Genomic DNA, 24,814 nt, shown 5'->3' with positions numbered 1-24,814 from the left:
TACTAGCAGTTTTAATAAGGCCTTACCCAGTGGATTTTTGAAATTCAGGGAAAACAACCTCAGAGGATCAGAGAGAGCGGCTGGCAACAGGGCGTGTCGCCAGCGAGGAGAACTGCAGCCCGTTCCCGCCAAAAAGGGGCGCGTGGGTAGGCTAATTTAATTACTCAGGCTTGACTCCCCCAGGGGGCTACTTCCTTCGCTTTTTCTCCTACAACAAAAGCACAGGCCCAAGTGCATAACCCAAGAGACATCTCCCATGACCTCCGCCCCCCAGCACTTCAAAACTTCAACGCAATCTAAGCGGTAACTCTAGGGATGGACTCTGCCCCCTCTCAGCAGCAAGAGCCGGCGCTGTCAGAAACAATCCCCCGCCTAACACTCTCCCTGACCGGATGGAAGAAGTTGTCCGCACGGATTGTCCGCTGGCCCATCAACGCGATCACATACACAATTAGACGCGAGGAAGACAGCTCAGATAGACCCTGTCTCTTCAAGTGGAGCCCCTCGGATCTTATCCTGCGTCTCTGCTATGCTAACAATGGGGAGATGAAGGAAGCGTCAGTGGCTGAGCCGCAGGGCCCAGTGCCCCGCCACAAACCTGATTTTTCCGGCCCTTTCCCTGTAAACAGCACGGACGTGATTGAGCTCTGGCCAGCAACTGAAACTACGCTGTACGGAACTCTCCCGGATAGGTATGGACCGCTGCTGGATGTTGGCGGTCGGTACGAGATACTGTGGGCTGGGGGTGAAATCACACAGTGGGCCTGGGGGACGAAGCAAGATCACCAAGGCCAGGGTCAAATAGTGCCTCCAGGGCCCAAGCTAGCCCTCCCTGCCGGCCCTCGCTTCCGGTTTACTGCCCTCACCCCTCACTGGCAACCGGATCCACAGAACCGGATCCGACCCCCCAGGCCTTCTTTGATTGACCCGGCAGCTAGAGTGTGAGTTGGTACTTTTCTTCCTATACTTGGTGTTTTTGGCCTTGTGGAATCTCTGGTTTGCATGGTATTTCATCGTTGCTAATAAATATGTTTCATCACGCAGTTCTGGCGGGCCTGTGTTAACAGTCACGCTCGAGGTTGACGATGGGAAAATTACAGGTTGCGAGTGGGATATCGAACTGAAATTACAGGCCAAAGTCACCTATCACGGTGTACTAGGCAATGCGACAGCCGGGCCTATAATGCTCTATACTGGAGCCGCCATACAGTACGAGTCATACTGCCTGCTAGACCGACGCCGGGACGGGACGACGTGGGACCCTGTCACGCCTGTGTTTCCCTGTAACATTGGTGCGTACCTGGCAGATTTGCCTCAGGGGTTTGCACGCGGCCAGCGTGGCTTGTTTGTGTGTCTTCAGCCTGGCGAAAGCTGGATACATACTCTTGATGCGTATGATGGAGACCCTTGGGAGTTTCCGCCAGATCTAGCTGACGGTGATGTCTTTCGGCTTCAGCACAGGGGGTGTGTTATAGACTGGTGGAGCTGGGGAGATTCTGGAGATCTTGCAACTACCCTAGCCTCTCTCCCCTCCAACAACAAGACTACAGTGGCATATCCAACTGACCTTGACGGGCGCCCGAAGCTGGTCTTGCCTGCTTCAGATCCAATTGAACTTGTATATAAGGAACAGGGTTAGAGCATGTATATAACAAGCCAACTTCTATAAAAATTCTTATAAACTACCATCTGATAAGAACTGTCTTCCTCCAGATAAACCTGTGACGCGCCCCTCACGCCGAATAACAATATATAAGAGAACAATCTGTATAATTGCAACAGACCATCGAAACCTAAAGTACCAATCTAATACGGAATTCTCGACAGAACTCAGTGACGCGCCATAACAAACGCGCCATAACAAACGCGCCATGCCCATGACACCGCCACAAGGCTTAGTACACCAAGCACGTTGCCTATTGGACCTTGCAGGATTCGGCGAGCCTGGCGGCGTATCCTGATATGAAATAGGATATTACTGTCCATAGACGGACGGATCTTGACCAGGGAGATATAGATAAAATTCTGTTAAGTAGATACCAAGCCAGGCAGGGATGTCTTTTACTTAACAGACTCGGTTCTGGAGGATGAAGCTGATTCGGGATAGTCCACATATAAGACCATAGCCAATCTTAAATTTGGTCTATACTAGAAGAGAGATAATAAAAAGCGAATTGTTAGAAGCACCAATTCTTCACGCCGCTCTTACCGTTTCCACCATCAAGGTAGAGGTATAGGGCTTCGGAAGACCCTTGTACAACCTCGGCACGTCCTTTCCCGGGTGTTTAACCAGACGCTTGGTAGGCCTCGCTTTCTTAGTAGATGCGCACTGTTTCTTTCACTGCTCGCTAAACCTCTGGCGCAACTGCCGCTAAACGGCTCAATACAAACTATAAATACCCCGCCATTGCACCAATACTCGGGCAGATGCGTGTCAGAGGATCTTGGTTCATCTGCTCGGTCGAAAGCGAGGACGGAGCATGTTGGCAGCTGCAAGAAACGGATATACGGTACTCCGTCCGTCGATCCTAGATCTTGGCGGTCATATTCGACAAGAAATTGCTGCATGTTAACAATACTTTGTAGGCTTATGGATCTTAATTTTGCAACTGAACCGTTCGGTTCAGTTCACCTTATAATATCATGAGAACCTCGCAAATCCCCAATGCCTGAGATGAATTCAAGCCGAGCAATGGAATGTGGTTCGATAACCATGCCAACGCCCCCGGTGAGATCCAAGGTAAGACGTTTGGCAAACCGTCTATCTAGGTCACGGCCTTCTAAACCCGGACAGTTCTGCATTCACCGAGTCGACGGTAATACCGGCACTATATGGCTGTTAAATGCCGCCCCATAAGCTTTCCGTGGAAAACATGCCGGTGAGTTTTCATTAAGAAATCGTCGAAGTGGATACCATCCCCACCGACAGACTGGAGAAACTTGTATAATGCAGCTCGGCTTGTAGGATCAGCAGTTGCCCAGGAATACAAATGTTAGCAGGGAAGACTGGGTAGCTCCACCCAGAGAGCTTTCTGGCGTCTCTTCCCCGTAACTCCCCCGCGTCCCCGCCAGCAAGAGAGAGGTCTGGGGATGAAGCCCTCAACTCCAGTCCCACTGCGGAATTGCCCTCGTCCCACCGAGGGAGGGAGAGACGGTCAATGCGACAGCCCCAACTTTCCCGGCCCTTTCCCGACCCTTCCTATGAATGGAACCACCCTAATGAGGCCATTCCTACTGGCTAAGGGTCCAATATGCATGTCCAGCGCTGGATCCGAGCAATAATGTTCAAGTTTGTTTGCGGAGACGTCTCCGCATGTCACTACAAAGTACACTGTTAGTATATTTATATCCTCCAGGCTTCGCCACTCTAATCATTGTCTGTTTCTCTAATCAGCTGCAACATAAACGAAAACATGCACTCCAACCTCCCCCAAGCTTATGATGCGGGCTTTACCCATGATGATGATGACGCAGACGTCAAAAAGAAGGAACTCCAGGAACCGCCCGCAAACGATCCATTTGGAAACGAAGCCGGCGGGGAGGTGCAGTACCGTACTATGAAATGGTGGTAAGTCCTGCGCTTTCTCGAGCGGCTGTGCTCGTCTGATAACCCGGGTAGGAACTGTGGGATGCGTGAGTGCCCAGATTTACTGTTGGCCGCGAATATCTCCTAAACCGTGCAATCAATAGTCATGGTCGCCGAAACCATCTCCTTGGGTATTCTATCACTGCCGTCAGCTGTTGCAACATTGGGAATTGTGCCGTAAGGATTCCCACCGCGAAAGCCGGACGAGACTGACTGCAAGCAGGGGCCTTATTATAATCCTCGGACTATCTGGGATTTCATGGTATACAGGGTACATTATCGGCCAGTTCAAACTCCGCTATCCGCAGGTCCATAGTATGGCGGATGCAGGTGAGATCCTGATGGGCCGATTTGGCCGCGAGCTCCTGGACTTTTGCCAGCTTGCGCTCTTGATCTTCATGATGGCTAGTCATTTACTTACCTTTACGGTGACACTCAACACGATTACAAACCATGGCACTTGTACGATAGTTTTCGGCGTGGTTGGATTGGTAGTTAGCTTTATTGGAGCGCTCCCGCGGACCCTGGGTAAGGTATACTATATGTCTATTGCATGTGAGTGTCACCTTTTCCAATCCTCAGAAGTATATGCCAACATTCTTTTCCCTTAGCATTCATTAGTATCGCGGCCGCGACTATCGCCATTATGATCACTCTTGGAGTTGACGCTCCAGATCATGTCGAAATCCATGTCATCACGCACCCCAGTTTTGCCGATGCATTCATGGCCGTCACCCAGATCGTCTTCGCCTACAGTAAGTCCCTGCTGGACCTGGTATCGTATACCTTTTACTAAACCAAGCAGTCGCCCACATTGCTTATTTTGGCTTCATCTCCGAGATGAGCAACCCTCGAGACTTCCCCAAATCATTGACCATGCTTCAGATTCTAGATACAACAATGTATGCAGTCACGTCAATGGTCATTTATCACTATGCAGGACCGGATGTTAAGTCTCCGGCTTTATCTTCCGCTGGACCTCTAATGAAGAAGGTCGCTTACGGCCTTGCTATTCCAACTGTGCGCTATTACCCGCCAGGGCCACGATCTTTTCACTAACTTAATTCGCCTAGGTTCTCATTGCCGGTATCATCTTCGGTCATATTGCGAGCAAAAACATTTACGTATGGTCCGGTATGAAAGCTATGACCTCTTTAACTGACCCAAAGCCTAGGTTCGCATTTTTCGTGGCTCGGAGCACATGCACAAAAGGAGCTTCCTCTCTGTTGGAACGTGGGTGGGAATTGCACTGGCCCTGTGGACGATTGCCCGGATCATTGCCGAATCCATTCCGGTTTTCAATGATTTATTGAGCCTTATCGTATGCCTCGGCCGGCACCCCAAGTCCGTCGTAACGTTTGCTAATCGGGCTTTCTATATAGAGTTCTCTCTTCGCGAGCTGGTTCTGCTGTAAGTGCAAAGAGAGGCATCCTAGGGCATTCTTCTAACGTGGAACAGACGGTCTTCCTGCTATATTCTGGCTATTTATGAACAGAGGCCGATACACGTCCTCCCCATCAAAGATCTTTCTTACCATTGTCAACCTGTGTATCGTGGCCATTGCGTGTGCAATTGTATGTCTAGCCGCCTATCCTCCAATTGATTCTACTAACGGACTGTCCAGTGTGGCCTGGGGCTCTATGTATCGGGTAGATCGATTCATAATAACGCATCGACTGCGAGCTGGACCTGCGCAAATAACGCTGATTAGACTTGCAGCTGCTATATCCTGTGTACGTTCTGATGCCTGGAACCATCGCACTAGACTATGAGTTTTCTTGTTGATATCTAGACAACGTGTTTGCTATTCGCCCGGCGCAGATAGAAGATATATTTAGAAACTCTTGTTGAGATCTTTTTAATACCCATTAGGCATGCCTTTAGCGTGACTTGCCAAATGTGTGAGCTACTGTGGCGCCTAACTGCAGATGCTAAGCTAGATCTACTACCGAAGCGAAATCTAGGTAGAAGAGGCTTAATTGTCTAAGGAATGACTATCTAGAGGTATTTATATGTTGTGAATGGCTTCATATTCGCATCTGAAATATGCAATCAACAATCCTGCCAATATATAGTTAATAAAGGGGTCAATTATTAAGGTAGGACTTGATATAGAGCTCGATTAGCAAGGTAATGGATATTGCATATTAAGTGGTGAATGTTTCTACCTCCGGGCAACAAAAGGAAATAAAGGAAGATGCATTGTTCAAGGCCTCGGGATCCGCGGTAGTTGCTATGGAAAATATTATATCCCCCCCAATCGAGTACGCCACAATTGCCCAATAGAATAGCCTGCCAGTGGCTGGGCGTGATGAGTGCCATTGCAGGCGCGCGACTTGGGTGGGTATGTGGAGAAAGTGAAATTGCAGCATTTCAGGATATGACTCCAAAGCTTGAATGAACCATGGTTAAACCGATCTGACTGACGACATAATGAGTGCAGTCAGCCTTAATCTTTATCTAAATATGTACTATGTAGTGATCCAGCTGGCTCAGCATACAGCGTGAGACGTGTATAATGTAGGAAGCAGAATAGCCAGTAAGGGCTAAAAGGCACTGCCTGTGCCTGTCCTTGCAACACTTTCAAAGTATATCCGATCTTCCAGAATCAAGCCCTCACCCAACCGCTACTGGCTCCTCGAACCCGCTTTCCGCAGTTTGTTTACATAGGTGGACACTAAAGTTGAATCTGTCCTGTCCCCGGGATTCACATCGGTTATCTCCAAGCCTGCTACGCCGCCCAATGTCCGCGTTGCCGAATAGTCCGATAGACTCGTGTAGGTAAAGGAGCTAAATTCGGATCCACTTCCGGTAGTCGCTGTTAGTGATAGTGTGCCATTAGCTCATGGGGCTAATGGTCAGAATATCTGGTCGCCCGGCTGGAACCCGTGAGACCCTCAGTAGCTCTCGCATCTAACGCAATGATGACACCAGTGTGGCGCATTGCTAAACATCTGAGAAAACTACAGGATACTTATGCTACATGTCACGCCATGCATTGGAATCGGACTCGTTATGCTGAGCCATGACTCGACCAAGGGGCTCAGACGAAGAGAAGGCAACCGCTCCAACTCGTCCCCAGTCTGATACAGGACCCCCGAGGAATCTCGCAGCGGACCGCATCAAGTCCTACAAACATCAACATGGAGGGACCGTTGGGAAGGATCCCAAGTCCCCGGGCTATTCTACCCAGGGGCTTGAAGATTTTGGACATGGAAAACCATTCCCACCACCGCTAGCGGCAGAAGAACAATATGTTGTGGAGTTCACGGACGAAAATGACCCTCTACACCCACAGAACTGGCCATTTGCGCGGAAGTAAGGAAGTCAACTTCGTTTTCACACTGTTACAATGTCACTAACAATACCAAGGCTTACCATATCCTCCATTTTAGCCTATGCCACGTTCATTCCGGCGTTCTCGAGCTCCATCTACTCTCCCACAATCCCGGCCATCTCAGCTGAATTCCACGTCTCCGAGGAAGTTGGTACCCTGGGAATCACGCTTTTCGTCCTGGGCTTAGGACTCGGACCTGTGGTATGGGCGCCCTTTTCAGAACTCCGAGGCCGCCAGCTCCCCTTGATTGTCTCGCTGCTCGGGCTCGGCGTATTTATGGTCGCTGTTGCTGTAGCAAAGGACCTACAGACTCTCATGATCTGTCGTTTCTGGGCCGGCGCTTTCGGCTCATGTACTTTTGCCATTGTACCTGCCATTTTTGCTGACCCGTTCGACACGAACACACGCGGCGTCGCCAACACCGTCTTTGCATCGGCTGTCTTTGCTTCTCCGAACTTGGGCCCGTTTGTTGGGGGATTCATCACGGAGAGCTATCTAGGTTGGCGCTGGACCCATTACTTGATGGCAATACTCGCCTTTAGCGCTCTTCCACTAGTCACCTTCGTCTTCAAGGAGACCTACGCGCCTGTTATCCTGGTCAGCAAGGCCGCGCGCTTCCGGCGGCAGACGGGGAACTGGGGCATCCACGCGAAGCAGGAAGAAATCGAAATCGACCTCAAAAGCCTGGTGGAAAAGAATTTTAAACGGCCCGTCGTTTTGTTATTCACGGAACCGATTATATTGCTCATCTCAATATATGTTGCGTTTGTCTATGGATTGCTTTATCTCTTTCTGAGTGTTTATCCGATTGTGTTCCAGCAAATACATGGGTGGAATGAAGGTGTTGGCGGTCTACCTATGATCAGCTTAGTGGTGGGGATGTTGTTGGCTGGTGTGTATATTGTCCTAACACAGCCTTCCTACACCAGGAAACTCGCGGCGAACAACGGGGAGGCTGTCCCAGAGTGGCGGCTGCCGCCTGTTATTGTAGGAGGGGTGGCATTTGCGGTAGGGCTTTTCTGGTTCGGCTGGTATGAATCTCTTCCTTTCATCGCGCGCTGAGAATGTGTCCCGTCTGATCATTTGCTGCAGGACTGGGTGGACTGATAACATTCACTGGGCTGCCCCTACAGTGGCAGGAGTTGCTACTGGTTTTGGCATATTGTGTATCTTTCTCCCTTTGATTAACTACCTCGTGGATGCTTACCTGATGTTGTAAGTCACCCCCTCTCCCCTTCCAACAACACTGGCGAAGTGCTAAGTTAAATAGTGCTGCGTCTGCAATCGCTGCGAATACATTGATGCGGTCCACTGCTGGCGCGGTCTTCCCGCTTTTTGCAACCTACATGTTCAATGGGATGGGTGTCCAGTGGGCCATGACGTTGCTTGGCTGCGTCGCAACGGTGCTGGTTCCGATACCAATCCTGTTTCTGAGATTTGGTGCAAGGGTCCGCCAAAGGAGCAGCTTTGCGCCAACCGACTGACCGGTGGCTCACATGATGTTACACCAAAGGTACATGTCGGGATGCCTTCTGTGTAGTGACAGCTATATATTGGTAGACATTTGGAAGCTACATCATGCACGATGCGTAAGTTCCTTCGCTCCACAGTGTGGAGAGACTGGTTCAGGAGCTCGGAGAGAGACTGTAATATTGTAGGCGGTATATTTAGTCTTATATGGGGGTAATACTGCTTATCCTAGCCAGCTAACTAAAGAGAGTCTAAAGTAGCAACTAGCAAGTATAGTATATAGTATCTCTGATGGTTAGCAGGGCGCCGGAAACCGCCCCCATTAAACCACCCATCTGCTGCCTGCCACTGTCTATCCTATGCGGGAGGCCTACTGCCCCTTACAGACTAGCGTGTCTATTTCAGGCATCGCGCCTGTCTCTTGCTGCTTTTACACTTATTGCCTGCTGCCTGATGCCTGCCGCATGATCTATATAACCTATCAGCTCAAGAGTAACGATACATGCACCTCTATAGAAAGAGCTGAATCATACCTGCCAGACACTGTGAGAAAATACAATGCCTAGATGTCGTGGGACTGCTCTAACCTCCAAGCTACCGCAGCAAAACAAGGAAATACATCTCTACAGGGTTCGATAGTTACCGGTAGAGTCTTGGCACGCTAGTCATTACTGAACTATATAAATATATAAATCGCCCACCTCCCACCAGAGTTCCTTAAATTCTTCTCCCCCACACAGGAGCCGGGGTGATAATGGAGACCGACTTAGCCCTCATCTATTATTTCATTCTCTTTCTGCTGTTCGCATATTTTGTGGCTTTCCACGTGGACAGAATTTCTTCTTCTTCCTCTTCTCTCTCTATATCCTCGCTAGACCCGTCTTCGCTAAACGGCCTCGTCACCGAAATCGACGACTTCTCGTTCTACCACCATCCATCATGGCCCCAGCAATGGTCCCATCCAGAATTCACTAGCGACTGTATGGAAGCCTGGCAAAAGGCTCCATGGTTCGAAGACACCAAAGAACGCCGCACAACACGCTTCCTAAACCCTTCACTAGAGTCACAATTCCCCTGGGGGTATATTATCTATCGAACAGTGTATACGACCGAGTCGGACGCACTGTGGCCACTTGTCCTGGCGAAGCTAGACCAGGCCATGGATTTCGCAATTGACTCGGATCTCAACGCCGCAAGAAAACGCGATCGTGAGGGCTCTAAGGCTGATGATGCCACGCCAGAACGCCTAGTCAAGGAGTCGCGCAAGCACGTCATTTTCTCTAATAAAATGTTCTGGGACGGCGCAGAAGTCCATCAGATCCGCGCTCACTTCAAGCAGTATCTCCGCGCCAGCAAGGGCCGCGGGTATGGGCGGTTTGGGGGGTGTTTGGTAATAGACGAGCGCTCGCTGAAGTCAGTTGCGAGAGCTTCCAGTCCTCGCCCCCGACTCGGCGAGGCTTTTGTTGGCATGGTTGATGGGCGGTACCCTGATGAGACGGGGAATGAGCCCGGATATACGGGGTTTATGAGAGTTGATGTTTTCTGCTTGTGGTTTCTGTATGGGGAGATGGGGAATAACTCTATGCGGGAGGTCTGCCCTAAGGGGGTCCCGGAGGGCTTGATTCCTGTTTATGATGAGGGCACTGGGATGGCGCACGATGAGGAGGGGAATTCTGTTCCGGTCTACTTGACTAAGGGGAGGAATCGAGGGAGAAGGGTGTTCTAGTAACTGCTTTTATCATCTTCTATGACCAATTGGATTCCATCACTTGCAACACACCCATCTCCCGTCTTTTGAGCCAACCTCGGGAGTGAATTTGAAAGGCGATGGGAGGATGGCGGGCAATTTGGAGGTACAGCCAAGTCGATTATTCGCAATGTAAACTGCGTCCTGCCTCTCTCTTTCCCCTACCTGTTTCCGTTCCCCCTCTGCCTTGAGAAAAAGTGTGTTGTAGTCCGGGGAGTTGCTTTTACTCATAATTTTCGTGGAGATGATTGGATTGATCCGTAATACCCAAGCGGGTTCAAACGTGCAGCGGGTTAACAAAACACACGATCGGAGGTTAGAATATTATCTGAAGAGACGTATGAGCCTTGTCTAGCTTTGGACATGCTCGTTCTGTAGTTTTGGTCCACGAGTCTCTAGTGGCCTTTGACACGGCTCGTGTAAAAGATAATCCCTGCGGGGATAATTGAAGAAACCTCATCACCAATCCGCCTATCAATAGGATCTCAGAAACTACCAGTTGGGCCAAATTCATAGCATATGATAGGGGATCATTGTAATTGGTTTGCCCATTTGTGAATGAGCAGTGGACGCAAACTATCCCGCGCACAGTAGGTACCTGACCAATGGCTAGCATAGCTGCTAGCCCAACCATAAGGAACACTCGAAAATACCAGAGCCATGGTTTCCGATAAAAATATGGTGTCAGGTATGGTAAGCTTGCAATATGAGTGGCGAAGCAATCACGCCAACGACTCATAACTCGGCGGCTTCAACCTGACAATCGCCTCTGCCTCAACAGCGGCCTTCGCAAACCCTTCAGCCATCACCTTCTCCACGTAAAGCACCGTAACGGGCGGTTTGTGCCTGTTCCCCTCCACATCACTACAGAACCCTGCAATGACCTGATCCAGCTGCTCCGCCGTGATATGCACCCCGGTCTGCAAGTAGATTGTGAGCTTGGTGATGTCGCGCGGTGTCGCGCCTGCAGCGGCCAGGGTAGTCTTGAGATTCTGGAGCGCGCGTTGTACGTGGTCCCGCGATAGAAGCGCCTGTCTGGCTGCGGCGGTGCTGTTGCTGGTTTGGGGCGCAGTGCGGATGAAGGCGATGGTGGGGTCGTCAGGGGGGAAGGGCGTTATTGAGAGCTGTGAGTGGGCGGCATGTGCTCTGGTATTTGGAGGATTGGAGGTTGTGACGAGAGGGTGTTGGAAGGGGTCGTTGCTTGACTGGGTCATGTTGATATGTTGACACGTTAATATATGGATATGATAGGACGATGAAGAAGAGTTGTTTGTGTTTTGGAATCTGCCGAGGAGAGATCTCGACGGGTGGTTTACCCTTAAGCAGCAACTTCTGGATCAGGCAGAAGGCAGTGCTCGCAGTTTTTTGGACGGCATTGCTGCCTATCAAGCTGCACCTCCGTATTCTTCTTACAGAATCTTTTTAGAAGTAAATCTGCTTTAAAATCACTTCATATTTTCACACCCTCGCAATTGACAAAAGGAGATAAAGTACGCAATATCTTGATACTTAGCCACGGACATCACTCTGTTTACGTATGCGCCCAGTGCCTCATGACGGCTTAGATATCTCATATCACCAAACCTGCCCACGTATGACCCACGCACCAAGTTCATGGAGATTTATGTCAGTACTAATTGGAAATCCGGGGCCTCCCCACGTGCCCAAGTCGAGATTCTATCCCGCCAACCCTAACCCTGGTTCAAAGGCCACTATCTACTTTAGGCTGTTGAGACAGTATAGGTCTGCGTCCGTTCCATCCCGTTCCGAGTGCTAGTGAACATTCGGAACGAACTTCCGTCTCATCGATGTGAGCACCGCCAAAGGCAAATATGAATGTCTATAAGTTTAGCGAGATATCTGAATCGGGAGTCGCTATTTCAGCTTGGCAAGAGCAACGCTGCTTGTGAGCGTACATCACCCAATATGGCCTCCGAAGATAAACATATTGCATCCCCAGGGTGTAGTGATACAAAAGATGATACCTTGATGGAAGACATTGCTGAAGTGGGGCATGCGGCTACAGACCAGTAAGTCCAACTGACTCCTGCAGGACCTCTACTCCATGTGCTGAAATATGGAGTAATAGCCTTGGTCGCTCGCTCATCCATACGGACCGTGAACGAGAGGCCAAGCTTCGCAAGAAGATAGACTGGTATATCACGCCTCTGGTATCTCTCATATACTGTCAGTCCCCAGGTATTGAGGAGCAGGGACCCCGGAAAACGGCAGTGGCAGTTTGAAGAACTGACAAAGTTTGCCTACTCAAATGCAGTGTTCTGTTTCATCGACCGATCGAATATTGGTAGGTCGCTTTTCCGCCAGTTGATATAAGCACAACAGGCTCAGTATTTGTACACAGGCAACGCCAGGTTGGGCGGCCTCGAAATTGATCTTAATATGACAGGCAGCGACTTTAATGTAGCGCTCTCCATCTTCTATATCTCCTATATCCTCTTCGAAGTCCCGGCGATTATGTTATGCAAGCGAATTGGCCCTGGCTGGTTCCTGCCGGCGACCTGCTTGGGGTTTGGAGTCGCTAGTCTGGGCACCGCGTTCGTTACTAGCTACGCGCAGCTATGCGGTGTTCGGTTTGTGCTGGGTATCTTCGAGGCTGGCATGCTTCCCGGTACCTCCTACTATCTATCCAGGTGGTATAGACGAGCCGAGCTGACATGGCGCATGTCATTCTTTATTGTCTCGGCTGCCTTGGCTGGAGCTTTTGGGGGCCTTCTTGCGTCTGCAATACTCTCGACTCCAGATATTGGGTCTGTCACCTCCTGGAAAAAAATATTTCTTGTAGAAGGTAGGTAGCGTGACCACAGGACAGCGTTCGTCGAAACTGACATCTGGTAGGTATCATCACCTGCGGCATTGCTTTGGTGTCTCTCGTGGCTTTGACCGATTGCCCTGGAACTGCTATCTGGCTGAACGAGGATGAAAAGAGCCTCGCAGCTAGTCGGGTAAAGTCTGAACGCATTGGCATGACCGAGCTCCTGGATACACATACCAACAAAAAGTTCATGATGGGCATCCTTAACCCCGTTGTATTGGCAGCCTCTTTCATCTTTCTGTTGCTCCAAATAACTGTACAGGGCCTTGCCTTCTTCTTGCCCACGATCATTTCTACCATATATCCTGCAGCCTCGATAGTCCAGCAGCAACTGTACACTGTGCCCCCGTACGCCCTCGGAACCGTGGCATGCTTGGTGGTCTGCTTTTTGAGTACAAGGCTTGACCGTCGCGGCATATTTCTCGTCGTCTGCGCCCCATTCTCGATTATTGGCTACAGTATCTTCATGGGTACCAACAATGGACATGCTAGATATGGGGCGACATTCCTTCCTATGTGTGGTGTCTTTGCCTACGGCGCAACAGTGCCCTCTCACATCTCCGCTAATGTTGTCTCCGACACCGCTCGTTCATCAGCCATGGGTCTCTTTGCTCTGATGGGCAATTTTGGCGGCCTAATCTCCACCTGGACTTTCTTACCGTCTGACAGGCCATCTTACCATATTGGAAACGGCCTGAACCTCGCTGCACAACTGGCTATATTTGTCATTGCCCTAGGCATGTTCTTTTGGATCAGAGCCGAGAACAAGAAGAGGGAGGGACGTGACGTTGTGTCGGAGCTCTGTGGGATGAGCATCCAGGAGATTCAGGACCTGGACTGGAAACACCCCGGATTTAGGTTCCACAACTGATGCCTTCAGCAATCGTACTACTGCTGAGAGTGTGATGGTTTTTTTTTTTTTTTTGCCCACTCCATGCCAGTTTTGGGCCATTTGTATTGTTTCTCATAAACAGCTACCACGAATATACAGTACATCATGTGAGATAATTGCTCGCTGGTTTCACTACTGTTAATGTTCGGCTCTAGCAGACCTCGTATCACATACCGAGAGTAATACGTCGTTCACAGCTGCAGTAGAAATTGAAGCCAGCCTATTAAACTTCGACAAGTGAGATGACCAGTATCCTTAAATGTGCCGTCCTCTATCCCCTTTGCCTACTTCCCTGGAGTAGCTGTAAGAATAGCACACGGCCTAAGTAAAAGCTCTAGAATCCGAGCAGGGTCTACTCATCAGGCAATCATTGGGAATCTACACATTTCCCAGTTGACCAAGAGTGCTTCGGAACCCGATCAATACACCGAGCTTCATTCCTTCCAACGACTGGGCCGCAGCGTGGATATTCCGAAGACTAGCCCAACAATCCCGATCGTACCTTGTGGAAGGCGACTGTCAAAGCTATGCTTGGCTAGTAATTGTGCTGGAATATCGGAACATTGTATATGGGCAGCTTTCCGAAAGGTACGTCGGTTCTGGCTTCAGTTTAGGTATTGCAAGGCCATTTCCACTCTTGCCACTATCGGAATTTCGGAACGCTCCCCTGAAGCCTTGATATTTTGGACTCTAATTGAATTCCAAAGTATTCAGCTACACATCTCTATCACGCAAGATGGCTACCCTCGAAAACGTCCGTCCCAAATTCGATCTCAATGGCCGCAACTACATCGTCACTGGTGGTGCCCAGGGCATAGGATTTGCCGTCACTCGCGCAATTTGTGAAATGGGTGGTAATGTCGCTGTCATGGATATCCAGCAGGGCCCTGTCGCAGATTTCCATTCACTTGGCAAGGAGTTTGGAGTCAAAACAATATATATTCAGACAGATGTTGGAAATTAGGGGAGCCTTAACCGAGCTTTCACCGCAGCTCTAAGCGAGCTCTCAACCATACATGGTCTGGTCCCAGCCGCGGGAATCGCAATTGACAAGCCATTCGTTGATCAGACATGGGATGAATTCACTCGGATCCAAGAGATTAATGTACGTCTGCGCACATCAATGCGAAAAACAGCCGACTAAGAACAGAACAGGTCAGAGGTACTTTTTTCATAAGCCAGCTTGTCGCGAAGCAGATACTCAAGCAGGGCAGTGGAGGCAGTCTGGTGTTGATTGCCTCGCAGTCGTCCCACATCGCACTACCTGGGTATAGAATGGCGGCATATAACGCTTCCAAGGGCGCAGTTTTGATGCTCTCAAAGGCACTGGCCGTTGAGCTTGCGCCCCAGGGGATTCGCGTTAATACAATATCACCTGGTTTCGTTGACTCGGATATGACCCGCACAGTGCGCGAACTGAAGAGCAAGGCAGAAGGAGACCAGATGTGGCTGGCACCCCCCATGGGACGGCTGAGTACCCAGAACGACTTGACCGGGGCAGTCATATACCTCCTGAGTGACGCCTCATCTTTTACTACAGCAGCCGACATTCCTATTACGGGTGGCCTTCACGTTGGAACTATTGACGGGTTAATATCGTACAAGAAGTAGCGGTAAATAAAGGTTGTGCTTGTCAGGCCGTGGGAATTGAATCCTCTCGTAACATATTTCACTAGTTGGAATTGGTGACAATGGCTGTTTATGGTGTATGAAAATGAATTAAGTGATTTTATTTAATTTGACTTCCCAAAGTGCGTTGGAAATGCCATCGGAATGCGTTCCGTGCGCAGCTATAATCATCATTTGTCCCCGTCCAGACGAGCAGCTGTTGAGTTATTAGCAGCCCATAAAACCTCCCCCACCCGGCGTAGACACGACATGAATTGTAGGATAACATTCAGTTCAAAGACACACTCCACAGCTCAGCTACGTGTCGCACAACCATGTCCACAACCAACAACGCGTGTTGCTCGTGTGTATCCTCTCTAGCCTGCACGCCTGCCGACTAGCACTGACATGGAACAGCATCCAACCCGTGGTGGCCAAGGGTTACAAGGCCAAAGGAGAATATCAGACAATCAATGGGCTAAAAACCTGTACGTCTGGAGAGCACACGACGGCGTCAATATTCGCAAACTGACGTGTGAACAGACGTTACTGGACCGACAACAGCCACAAAGGCCATTCTCATGGTGTACGGTGAGTTCGACCGTCTAAAGACCAGCATATTATCACATGCTAATGGTACAATTCCCACCAGACATTTTCGGCTTCGTTGATCAAACGATTCAGGGCGCCGATATCCTGGCTACTTCGTGTCATCAGAAGTACCGCGTCTTTATGCCTGACTTCTTTGAAGGTGGCGCCGCAGACATATCTTGGTACTCCCCAACTAACGAGGAGCAAGAGCAACTACTTCAGCAGTTTCTGCATACCAAGACCACACCTCTGCCTGCTATCTCCAAAATCTCTGCTATGGTCCAAGGGGGTAATATGTATGCTATCGGTGGCAGATATGAGTCCTGGTCGATATTAGGATTGTGCTGGGGCGGTAAAATCGCTGCCCTCTGCGCAAGCTCTAGGGACAAACTTTTCAAGGCCGCCGTGCAGTGTCATCCCGCCATGTTGGATGTAAATGATGCCGAAAGAGTCAACGTGCCCTTCGCCTGCTTGGCCTCTAAGGACGAACCATCTGGCGACATTATGGCGTTCAAGGCCAAACTATGTGTTCCTAACCATGTCGAGATATTCACCACTCAGGTACATGGATGGATGGCTGCCCGTGCGGACCTGGAAATTCCAGAGGTGGCCCGCGAGTACGAACGTGGTTACAGGATAGTGCTCGAGTTTCTTGGACGGCACGCATAGTGATATTGATGGGAGTGGTGAAATGCAAGTAGATATCTTAGAGTCCAGCAGAGTAATATACATGCTACCAGGGTTACTTCCTCTATTGTGTGTCCTTCCGGCCAAGTGCCCATCTGGCTATGATAGTTCGATTCTAGGCACGGCACCCACCCATACTGTATTACCTAGATCGGCACCTGAAGCTGTCAAGTAGCTATCTGTATCCATGAGGAATAAGAGAGTCATTGTTCACCCAAATATAGGCTTGTCTCAGATTAGGTTGGAGTGGGAACTCGAAAGTCACAACACGCCTGATTCTAGTGCATAGTGGCCCCAGGTGTCCGTTCGGGACTACAGTGAAACAGCAGTATTAATCACAGTCCACGATCCTGCTGGCCTCTGCTTCCGACCTCACAAGTCTCGGGAAGATCCATGCCGAGAAAGTGGTGGCATGACCGTCGGAATATTCCGAATCGTCAGCCTCCCGATTCCCATATGCAGCCACCAATAGATAGAAACCTGATATATTAGCAGATACGGCAGTTGCTTTGGGGTGACTGTTCTTGAAGGGCCAGTATATGTGAGGTATTGCAATCTTTCTCTTAAAAGCCTTGACTACACTGCTGAAGCTGCTGCAATTGACAAAATGAGACAATGGGACATCAACCAGCCCCCGGCGCCCCTGCCGCCTATTCAGTCAACGCGACCTGCGGAGGGCGTGACGCTATTACTACCCCTAACGCATAGGGGGTATGGCCCGGGGTTGATCATCCTTGTCCCCGACACTGCCCGCTCTCTCGACATCGTAGATGGAGTCCCTTCGCCAGCGATCAAATGGGCTGAGGAAGGATATTGTGTGGTAGAGATCCAAGAGAGTGCCTTTGCCACGAGTCGGGACTTGTTCACCACAGCAATTGAAACCCTAAATGATTGCCAGGAATGTGAGAGCGGAGCAGTCGGGTTGGTCGGTAAGTTCCCAGATAGAATTAGCAGGCATATGGCAGTCTGACGTCCAACGACAGCCTACGATCCTCGACTTTGGGATATGGCGGCGGCCGGTGTGTCAAAGGCCCCAAGCATCGCCGGTGCTGTAATCTATGGCAATAGTAGGAATGGGCAAGGTCTCCCATCAACTGCACTGCCAGTCCTCCGCCACCTGCCAGGCAGAAGGGCCAGCAGCGATCAGGGAACGAATAGAGGAGCAGAGTTCTACTACACTGCCGCTACATCTCACCTTTTTGCCACGCCTTTTACAGAGGAGTTTGACTACTGGGCAGAGTCTCTGTCCCACACTCGGAATCTATCCTTTCTGAAGCCCCTCATGGGTGGCCCCTACTTCGATCTGGAGAAAATATGGGACGAGCACACCTTCTATGAGTTTACCGACCGAAGTGTGGAACACACAATGAGCACCATGGTCTCGCAGCCATACGTTAATCATGTTCCCACAGTGCGTGCCCAAAACCTTCCAGCTATATAACAAGTCAAATGCTGACCCATACTTGTAGCTTACAGGAGGCATTGGTCGGGAGCCCCTGGCCCGTTTTTATCGCCATAATTTCATCTTCAACAATTCCGCTGACACGGAGTCTGAGCTTGTGAGCCGCACACTTGGCATTGACCGCGTCGTGGACGAGTTTATATTCAAGTTCACGCACGACAAAGACCTTGACTGGCTGTAAGTAACGGGAATACCAATTGCGGAGCAAATGCTAACGAAGCAATTTCTTCCAGGCTCCCTGGAGTTCCACCGACGTATAAGCGTGCAGAGATTCCATTCACTGCAGTGGTCAACATCCGTGGTGATAGACTATATCATGAGCACGTCTGGTGGGATCAAGGGACTGCATTAGTCCAGCTGGGTTTGATGCCGGACTACTTACCCTTCCCTTATGCTTTGTCGAACGGTAGGCAGTGTGCGCCCGGTCACCGTCTCGAATACCGCGTGCCCATTGGAGGCGTTGAGACGGCAGAGAAGCTCAGAGATCGAAATTCTGTCGCATCCAACGAGATGTTCGGGTTTGAAATAAGAGAGGTTCCAGAATAGGACGTCAAACTGTTATGCTCATACAGGATATCATTGGGCTGTGAATGATATGCAAAATTGAGATATCTGACAATATATTGAATCCACTAGCAATATTCCCAATGGTTTATAGTAGAGGCTGGCTATAAAGGAACTCAATACTTGCCAAACCAGAAAGGGCTACCATACAGCCACGCGCAAGTCCTCTTGTTTATTATTTTCGATTAGGCTGCCGATACGTGGATACTCAGGAGAGTGTTATGAGACTAGGTGACTATTTGCAGATATTCCTAAGAGCTAGAGGTATGATGTGGCCCCATCGAAAGGGCTTTGTTAACAGTCCTTCAAGGATATCCCCCCATCAAAGCTTTGCCTGATTTTCTAGTTTCTTCATCTTCTCATGGGTCTTTACAAAGGCCCTGTAGTTAGGAAATAGACCTTCTGGATCATATTTCTCTCTGATTTTGAGAAACTTTGCCAGGGCTGTCTCACTCAGAACGCGCGTCTAGAAACTGTCAGTGTTATCTGCCTACAGGAGTCAGAGGAGTGCCTGGACTCACGTTCGCAAGTTCATTATTGACATCAATCTCGGTTATGTACTGTCCCACAGCAACTGGGAATGCTCTCCTGTAGTGCTCGCGCATATGATCCCAGAGAGCTGGCTTGGAACTCTTTTCGACAGATCCTGTGATGGTCGAAATATATAGGTCCTGGGGCAGACTTAATGCAGCATCATCCTCATCAGGCAGGATGTCACAGAAACACGCAAACACGCTTGATGTCCGAGTTGGAAGGTCAAGCATCGCCGGTTTTATAGCGTCCAGCAGCTGTGTTAATGCTCTAGTTAGCACGACTGGCCACACAAATCATCTAAACTGCACCTACTCTAGGCAACGGACACTCTGGGTCATTCATAATCGAGTTAATCTGCCACTTGTCCTGTGTATGGTTCCCAAGGAAACCACGTTTGCGCGCGAAGACTTCTTCAAACGACCGTCGTTGAACAGGCTTCATCTCGAGCAGACATTCCCTAACCTGATCAGGTATCTGATCCCAAGCGCTCATTAGAGTACGGGCTTCGATGATAGTATCAGTATAGCAGAGAAGGTTTAGATTCAAATGTAGCTTGGCACCCGGGGGAATGTCATCCGTGGTATATCGCGGATTGTACTTCTCTGGATAATCAATGGTGATGTTCAAGTCTGTTCCGTATTTGGGGGTGTGGCGCCCTCTCTCAATTGTCCAAGTCATGAGCCTCTCGTAGCTGTGATCGTCGATCTCAAACTTGAACGAACGTTCCCACATTTTGGAGGCCCGAATAGTCCTTCCCCAGAACCTGGTTACAACACCGAAGAACCCCAGGCCAGAGCCACGAGCAGCCCAGAAGAGATCCTGGTTCTCCGTTCGACTGGCAATCAGAGTCCGTCCATCAGGAACAACAACCTCAAGCCGCTCAATCCAGGTCTGGCTTGTAGCTCCCCAGCCACGCACAAACCATCCCTGGCCACCTGCCAGGAGGAAACCACCCGATCCTACAGTTGGAGCATGGCCATGAGGGAAGAACCGCTGCACCTCGACCAACCTTTCCGCAAGCTCTTCCACCCGGCACGATGGGCCAAAGCAGATCTCGCGAGTCACCGGGTCATAATCAATGCGTCGATTAAGGTTCAGCGTGTCAATGAGAATGCCGTCGTCGATAAGGTTGCCCAGGTTCATGATATGACCAGAGGAGCGGATTCCCACTGTCGTGCCCAGCTCCGATGCACGGGCCAAAGCAGCACCCACATCAGTGGCAGTTTCGACCAGGTGAATCTCGCGTGGATATCTGGCTGGAGTATCGGCCGTAGGATTCATACACCGGCATTTTTCGTAGTCGGGTGTCCCACGATGCAAAACTTTGGCTCCACCATAGGCAGGCCGGGTATTGTACCGTGGCTGGAGGGACATATTGCTTGGGGTTTGTATTTGGTGGGTGGAATCAAGCAGTTTGGAATAATGAAAGATCGTGCTCTGGATTTTGAGCACGTCAGATGTTGGTCATCGTCATATAAAAACTGGCAAGACCATGCGGAAAATTCTCTTGGAAACCGGATATCGGAACGACTGGTAACCCCAAGTGCAGTTCAGCCCCATGGATGTTAATCAGGGTCGAACGGCGGTCTACCTGTCGGAATTTCCGAAATTTCCCAACGTCGGAGCAAGCCGAGAACAACAGGGTTGCGGTCTTGCAGAGAGATTCGGAATCCCGCGCAATGCCTCTGCGGCCGTCTGGTGTCTGCATATATACCGTTTTATGTATGGGTCTAATGATGGGGTTTCCACTGTCCCCTTAATATCAGAAAACAGCCAAGATGACCGTCATGATCGACCTGGTTGTGGTTGGAGCAGGTTAGCCAAAACATACATGGCAATGTTCAGATTGCTGCTAATCCGTGGATCTCTATAGGGTGGTTTGGCCTATCCGCTGCAAAGCACTACATCCAGCTCCACCCCAACGAGCGTACTGTGGTCCTCGAATCGGCGAGTACATGTGGCGGAACCTGGGGAGCTGACCGGCTCTATCCCGGCCTCAAGTCTAACAATATGGTGGGCTCGTACGAGTACCCTGACTTTCCAATGTCTGAGGAGGTGTACGGTGTAAAGCCTGACACTCATATCCCCGCCGCCACCATGCACAGGTATTTGACGGACTATGCGCACCATTTCGGGGTGTTTGGCAGGGTGCAGTTCAATACTACAGTAAATACCGTGGAGCCAGGCTCGGACGATGGATGGACGCTGACCATAGACTCCGGCTTTGGGCCCTCAACTCTGCACACAAAGCGACTCGTTCTGGCAACCGGACTGACATCGCTCCCGAATATGCCATCGTATACAGGACAGGAGTCTTTTAATGGACCAGTGTTTCACGCGAGGGACTTCCATAGGAAGGCTGATACCTTGACCACATGCAAACGGGTTGTGGTGGTTGGCGGAGCAAAGTCTGCCTTTGATGTCAGCTATGCATATGTGCAGGCCGGCGTTCAGGTTGACCTTGTCATACGACCAGATGGAAACGGGCCTGTCTGGCTTGCACCGCCCTTTGTGACACCCTTTAAGAGAAAAATGGAAGAGCTGATTCACACTCGCTGTCTGACTTGGTTTTCTCCCAGCCCCTGGCACGACGAAGATGGCTACTCTGCTGTGAGATCGTTCCTGCATGGGACCAAGTTGGGAAACTTGATTGTGAATAACTTCTGGTCCATTCTTTCAGCTGATATCGTCGATGCAAATGGGTATGAGGATCACCATCACCCGGCACTTGGATCTCTTAAACCATGGTACTCTGCCTTTTGGACGGGCTCGGGTGTTTCGATCCACAACTTCCATTCTAGCATTTTTGATCTCGTGAAACAGGGGAAAATCCGGGTCAACACTGCCAATATTACGCATTTGACCAACCGGCAAGTGCATCTCTCCACAGGGGAGACACTGGATGCCGACGCAATTGTATGTGCCACCGGGTGGAAGAAGGAGCCCTCCTTTAAATTCCTCAACTGGGATTCTGCCCTGGTCAAGGACAGCGCAGAAATGGACGGGCTTCTCAAGGCAGCGGATGATGAAATCCTCTCGAGGTTCCCAATACTCAAATCGCAGCCCTCACTTCGGACCAACGCCAGGAACAAATCGGATCCGCTGCGACTGTATCGCTTCATGGTTCCACCACTGACGTTCGAAAAGCAGAATCTGGCCTTCGCAGGCATGATCTCCTCGGTCAGTACATCTACCTGTGCCAGCCTCCAAGGTCTTTGGATCTCAGCATACTTTGACGGCGCACTGCATCGTGTCCCACAGACACGAGAAGCAGCCATTCATGAAGCCGTGACCAACTCAGTGTGGGGGAAATGGCGCTATCCATGTGGCTATGGAGGGGACGTTGCTGACTTTGCATTTGACGCCCTTCCATACTTCGACCTCATTATGAAGGATTTGGGGCTGAACAATTATCGCAAGCCGTCCGCAATATCTGAAATAACCGAGCCCTATAAACCGTGGGACTACAAGGAAGCGGTTCATGAATGGCTCCATAATCGCCCTGTCACTAATGCGAGGTGACCTGATGGACTAGGAAGTGGTATAGGATTTTTGTGTATTTTGCAATATTTTCAATGATAGTCCAAACACTCACGCACCTAGAATATGTATCTAGGACAGCAAATACAACCAGACCACTGGTACCAGCTCCCGGCCAGAAATTCGAACTGCCCGGTAGATATATGACAGATACTAAAGCTATACGTTCCACTACTATATTTGATATTTAATCAGGCTCAGACAGAATACCCAGAGTGTTCAGTTCATGTACGTCACGGTTTTGGACTGAAGGAACTCATTTATCCCCCATTCACTGTTAAAACGACCCCAACCGCTTTGCTTTTGGCCGCCGTGTGCCAGGGCAGCCTCATCGTGCACGCTCATCGAGTTGATATGGACGGCCCTATGGAATCTATCAGTAAGTAAATGTCGAAGTTCTGTGGTTCTAGACGTACCCAGAATCGACGCGACGCGCCAGTCTTAGTCCCTTTGCAAGATCGGTGGTGAAGAGTGAGCAGCTCAGGCCATACTCGGTGTCGTTCGCTAACGAGATTGCCTCGTCTTCAGTGTCAACGGTGTAGAGTGCCACGGTGGGACCAAAACTTTCTTCGTAGAATACATCCATGCGTTTGTCGACACCCTCAAGGACCGTCGGCAGCAGGCGTAATTTAGACTCTTCACCGGAACCTGGCAGCTTCTCACGAGCATCAGGACTGCCGCTCAGCAGCCGTGCTCCCTTTGAAACCGCGTCCTGCGCGAGTCGCTGGTTTCTCTTCACGGCTGCCTCCTGGATCAAAGTGCAGAATCGCCCAGATCCAGAGTCCCAGCGGGAGACCTCGCGAAGGAATGCCTCACGGAAGGGCTCAATAACCTTTCTGGAGACAACTATACGCTCCGTGCTCATGCATGCCTGTCCAGAGTTGGTAAATGCGCCGCGGGCGCATTCACGGGCAGCAACTGCAATATCCGCGTCCTCCAAGACGATTGCTGAGGCCTTTCCCCCCAGCTCCATCAAGGACGGTTTCAAGGCCTTCGCTGTTTCCGCTGCCACAAGAGAGCCCACTACGGAGCTGCCAGTGAAGTTCACCTTTCGAACCGGAGACGCTCGTATCATGCGATTCGTCACCATTGCAGAGTCTTGTCGAGTGGTATATAAAAGATTGAGGACCCCGGGAGGCAGGCCCGCATCATGGAATATTTCGGCGATGTGCTGGAAGCACCGGGGGCTCAGCTCGGCGCCCTTGAGAAGACAGGTGTTCCCAGCAGCGATAGGATACAGGCACGCACGGACACCCAGCAAGTACGGCGCATTCCATGGCGCAATGCCCAGAACTACCCCGTACGGAACCTTGTACAGCAGGGCACTCTGGCCATCCTCCTGGGGGTGTGGAAGTTGTCCAGTGAGGGTCTGAGCCAATCTCCCCGCCGCATCCCTGAGCATCTCAGCGGCAGTCGCAGTGTTCATGCGAGCAAAGGCTGCGCTGGTCCCAAGCTCCTCGAACAAGGTGTCCTCCAACAGCCCGCGGCGCCTGTCCACCAGGTCCGCTGCCTTGAGGAAGATGTCACGTCGCGCAACTGGATTCGTGCTGGCCCATCCTGGAAGTGCAGCCACCGCTGCGGCGATGGCGTCGTCGACGTCAGCTTCGGACGCACTGGAGCATTCGTATATCGGCTTTTCGGTGATTGCGCTGCGAACGGGGAAGGACTTCGCTGCCTTGCGGGCTGTGCCATTGATCCACAGGGGAATGTGTCGCAGGGAGCTGGGGAACGTCATTCTTTGCTGTGATTTTGCATACACTATCTGAACCGCTTGGGACACTGTGGGTGTAGAATGGATCCCTTTGTACACAGGCCTTCGGAATTTTCGGAATCCTCCGCCACGTCCTGTATGTATTCAGACCGGCTATGGAACGAACCCACATGGATTCATTCCCCGCACCCCCGCGTAATAGTACTGGCAAGTACGAGGCAACAGCCGAAACGCGGGGTTAGTGCAGATCTA

At 50.5% G+C, this 24,814-nt stretch overlaps 12 protein-coding genes across 12 annotated transcripts; 9 read left to right on the top strand and 3 right to left on the bottom strand.

Moving 5' to 3' along the window:
* Positions 1 to 315: 315 nt before the first annotated feature.
* Positions 316 to 1,639, top strand: ASPSYDRAFT_93362 (uncharacterized protein; the record flags this gene model as incomplete). Its single annotated transcript, XM_040852821.1, has 2 exons — positions 316 to 941; positions 1,045 to 1,639. 2 exons carry the CDS (start codon positions 316 to 318, stop codon positions 1,637 to 1,639), a joined length of 1,221 nt encoding a protein of 406 aa, XP_040698247.1.
* A 1,774-nt stretch (positions 1,640 to 3,413) lies between these two features.
* Positions 3,414 to 5,297, top strand: ASPSYDRAFT_93361 (uncharacterized protein; the record flags this gene model as incomplete). The annotated part of the gene is made up of 11 exons (XM_040852820.1): positions 3,414 to 3,568; positions 3,620 to 3,633; positions 3,691 to 3,763; positions 3,810 to 4,141; positions 4,198 to 4,341; positions 4,392 to 4,606; positions 4,660 to 4,710; positions 4,761 to 4,907; positions 4,969 to 4,996; positions 5,045 to 5,160; positions 5,211 to 5,297. The coding sequence occupies 11 exons, from the start codon at positions 3,414 to 3,416 to the stop codon at positions 5,295 to 5,297; spliced, it is 1,362 nt and encodes a 453-aa protein (XP_040698246.1).
* Positions 5,298 to 6,611: 1,314 nt separating this feature from the next.
* ASPSYDRAFT_209896 (MFS transporter) lies at positions 6,612 to 8,407 on the top strand (the record flags this gene model as incomplete). Its single annotated transcript, XM_040843970.1, has 4 exons — positions 6,612 to 6,904; positions 6,959 to 7,954; positions 8,016 to 8,138; positions 8,194 to 8,407. 4 exons carry the CDS (start codon positions 6,612 to 6,614, stop codon positions 8,405 to 8,407), a joined length of 1,626 nt encoding a protein of 541 aa, XP_040698245.1.
* A 521-nt stretch (positions 8,408 to 8,928) lies between these two features.
* On the top strand, positions 8,929 to 10,139 carry ASPSYDRAFT_464920 (uncharacterized protein). Its single transcript, XM_040847244.1, has one exon. It carries the CDS (start codon positions 9,148 to 9,150, stop codon positions 10,117 to 10,119), a length of 972 nt encoding a protein of 323 aa, XP_040698244.1. The 5' UTR covers positions 8,929 to 9,147; the 3' UTR covers positions 10,120 to 10,139.
* Positions 10,140 to 10,862: 723 nt separating this feature from the next.
* On the bottom strand, positions 10,863 to 11,354 carry ASPSYDRAFT_35144 (RidA family protein; the record flags this gene model as incomplete). The annotated part of the gene is made up of 1 exon (XM_040845311.1): positions 10,863 to 11,354. The coding sequence occupies one exon, from the start codon at positions 11,352 to 11,354 to the stop codon at positions 10,863 to 10,865; it is 492 nt and encodes a 163-aa protein (XP_040698243.1).
* Positions 11,355 to 11,605: 251 nt separating this feature from the next.
* Positions 11,606 to 13,958, top strand: ASPSYDRAFT_49562 (uncharacterized protein). Its single transcript, XM_040847858.1, has 5 exons — positions 11,606 to 12,170; positions 12,230 to 12,327; positions 12,416 to 12,445; positions 12,503 to 12,946; positions 12,997 to 13,958. The coding sequence occupies exons 1-5, from the start codon at positions 12,067 to 12,069 to the stop codon at positions 13,842 to 13,844; spliced, it is 1,524 nt and encodes a 507-aa protein (XP_040698242.1). The 5' UTR covers positions 11,606 to 12,066; the 3' UTR covers positions 13,845 to 13,958.
* A 643-nt stretch (positions 13,959 to 14,601) lies between these two features.
* ASPSYDRAFT_35142 (uncharacterized protein) lies at positions 14,602 to 15,476 on the top strand (the record flags this gene model as incomplete). Its single annotated transcript, XM_040845310.1, has 3 exons — positions 14,602 to 14,790; positions 14,830 to 14,970; positions 15,021 to 15,476. The coding sequence occupies 3 exons, from the start codon at positions 14,602 to 14,604 to the stop codon at positions 15,474 to 15,476; spliced, it is 786 nt and encodes a 261-aa protein (XP_040698241.1).
* A 332-nt stretch (positions 15,477 to 15,808) lies between these two features.
* On the top strand, positions 15,809 to 16,733 carry ASPSYDRAFT_61054 (uncharacterized protein; the record flags this gene model as incomplete). Its single annotated transcript, XM_040849938.1, has 4 exons — positions 15,809 to 15,837; positions 15,891 to 15,961; positions 16,017 to 16,064; positions 16,126 to 16,733. 4 exons carry the CDS (start codon positions 15,809 to 15,811, stop codon positions 16,731 to 16,733), a joined length of 756 nt encoding a protein of 251 aa, XP_040698240.1.
* A 532-nt stretch (positions 16,734 to 17,265) lies between these two features.
* On the top strand, positions 17,266 to 19,001 carry ASPSYDRAFT_209891 (uncharacterized protein). The gene is made up of 4 exons (XM_040843969.1): positions 17,266 to 17,680; positions 17,735 to 18,162; positions 18,221 to 18,390; positions 18,447 to 19,001. Exons 1-4 carry the CDS (start codon positions 17,359 to 17,361, stop codon positions 18,757 to 18,759), a joined length of 1,233 nt encoding a protein of 410 aa, XP_040698239.1. The 5' UTR covers positions 17,266 to 17,358; the 3' UTR covers positions 18,760 to 19,001.
* A 98-nt stretch (positions 19,002 to 19,099) lies between these two features.
* On the bottom strand, positions 19,100 to 20,685 carry ASPSYDRAFT_160455 (FAD-binding oxidoreductase; the record flags this gene model as incomplete). Its single annotated transcript, XM_040842908.1, has 3 exons — positions 19,100 to 19,243; positions 19,299 to 19,578; positions 19,634 to 20,685. 3 exons carry the CDS (start codon positions 20,683 to 20,685, stop codon positions 19,100 to 19,102), a joined length of 1,476 nt encoding a protein of 491 aa, XP_040698238.1.
* A 404-nt stretch (positions 20,686 to 21,089) lies between these two features.
* On the top strand, positions 21,090 to 22,951 carry ASPSYDRAFT_1160899 (flavin-containing monooxygenase; the record flags this gene model as incomplete). Its single annotated transcript, XM_040840087.1, has 2 exons — positions 21,090 to 21,126; positions 21,185 to 22,951. 2 exons carry the CDS (start codon positions 21,090 to 21,092, stop codon positions 22,831 to 22,833), a joined length of 1,686 nt encoding a protein of 561 aa, XP_040698237.1. The 3' UTR covers positions 22,834 to 22,951.
* Positions 22,892 to 24,586, bottom strand: ASPSYDRAFT_71831 (uncharacterized protein; the record flags this gene model as incomplete). Its single annotated transcript, XM_040850605.1, has 2 exons — positions 22,892 to 23,215; positions 23,268 to 24,586. 2 exons carry the CDS (start codon positions 24,584 to 24,586, stop codon positions 23,071 to 23,073), a joined length of 1,464 nt encoding a protein of 487 aa, XP_040698236.1. The 3' UTR covers positions 22,892 to 23,070.
* Between the last annotated feature and the right edge of the window lie 228 nt (positions 24,587 to 24,814).

This window comes from Aspergillus sydowii, assembly GCF_001890705.1.
Source record: "Aspergillus sydowii CBS 593.65 unplaced genomic scaffold ASPSYscaffold_13, whole genome shotgun sequence".
NCBI classification, from domain to species: Eukaryota; Fungi; Ascomycota; class Eurotiomycetes; order Eurotiales; family Aspergillaceae; genus Aspergillus; species Aspergillus sydowii.
The sequence above is the reverse complement of the archived record's forward strand: the minus strand, read 5'-3'. Positions and strand labels throughout refer to the sequence as shown.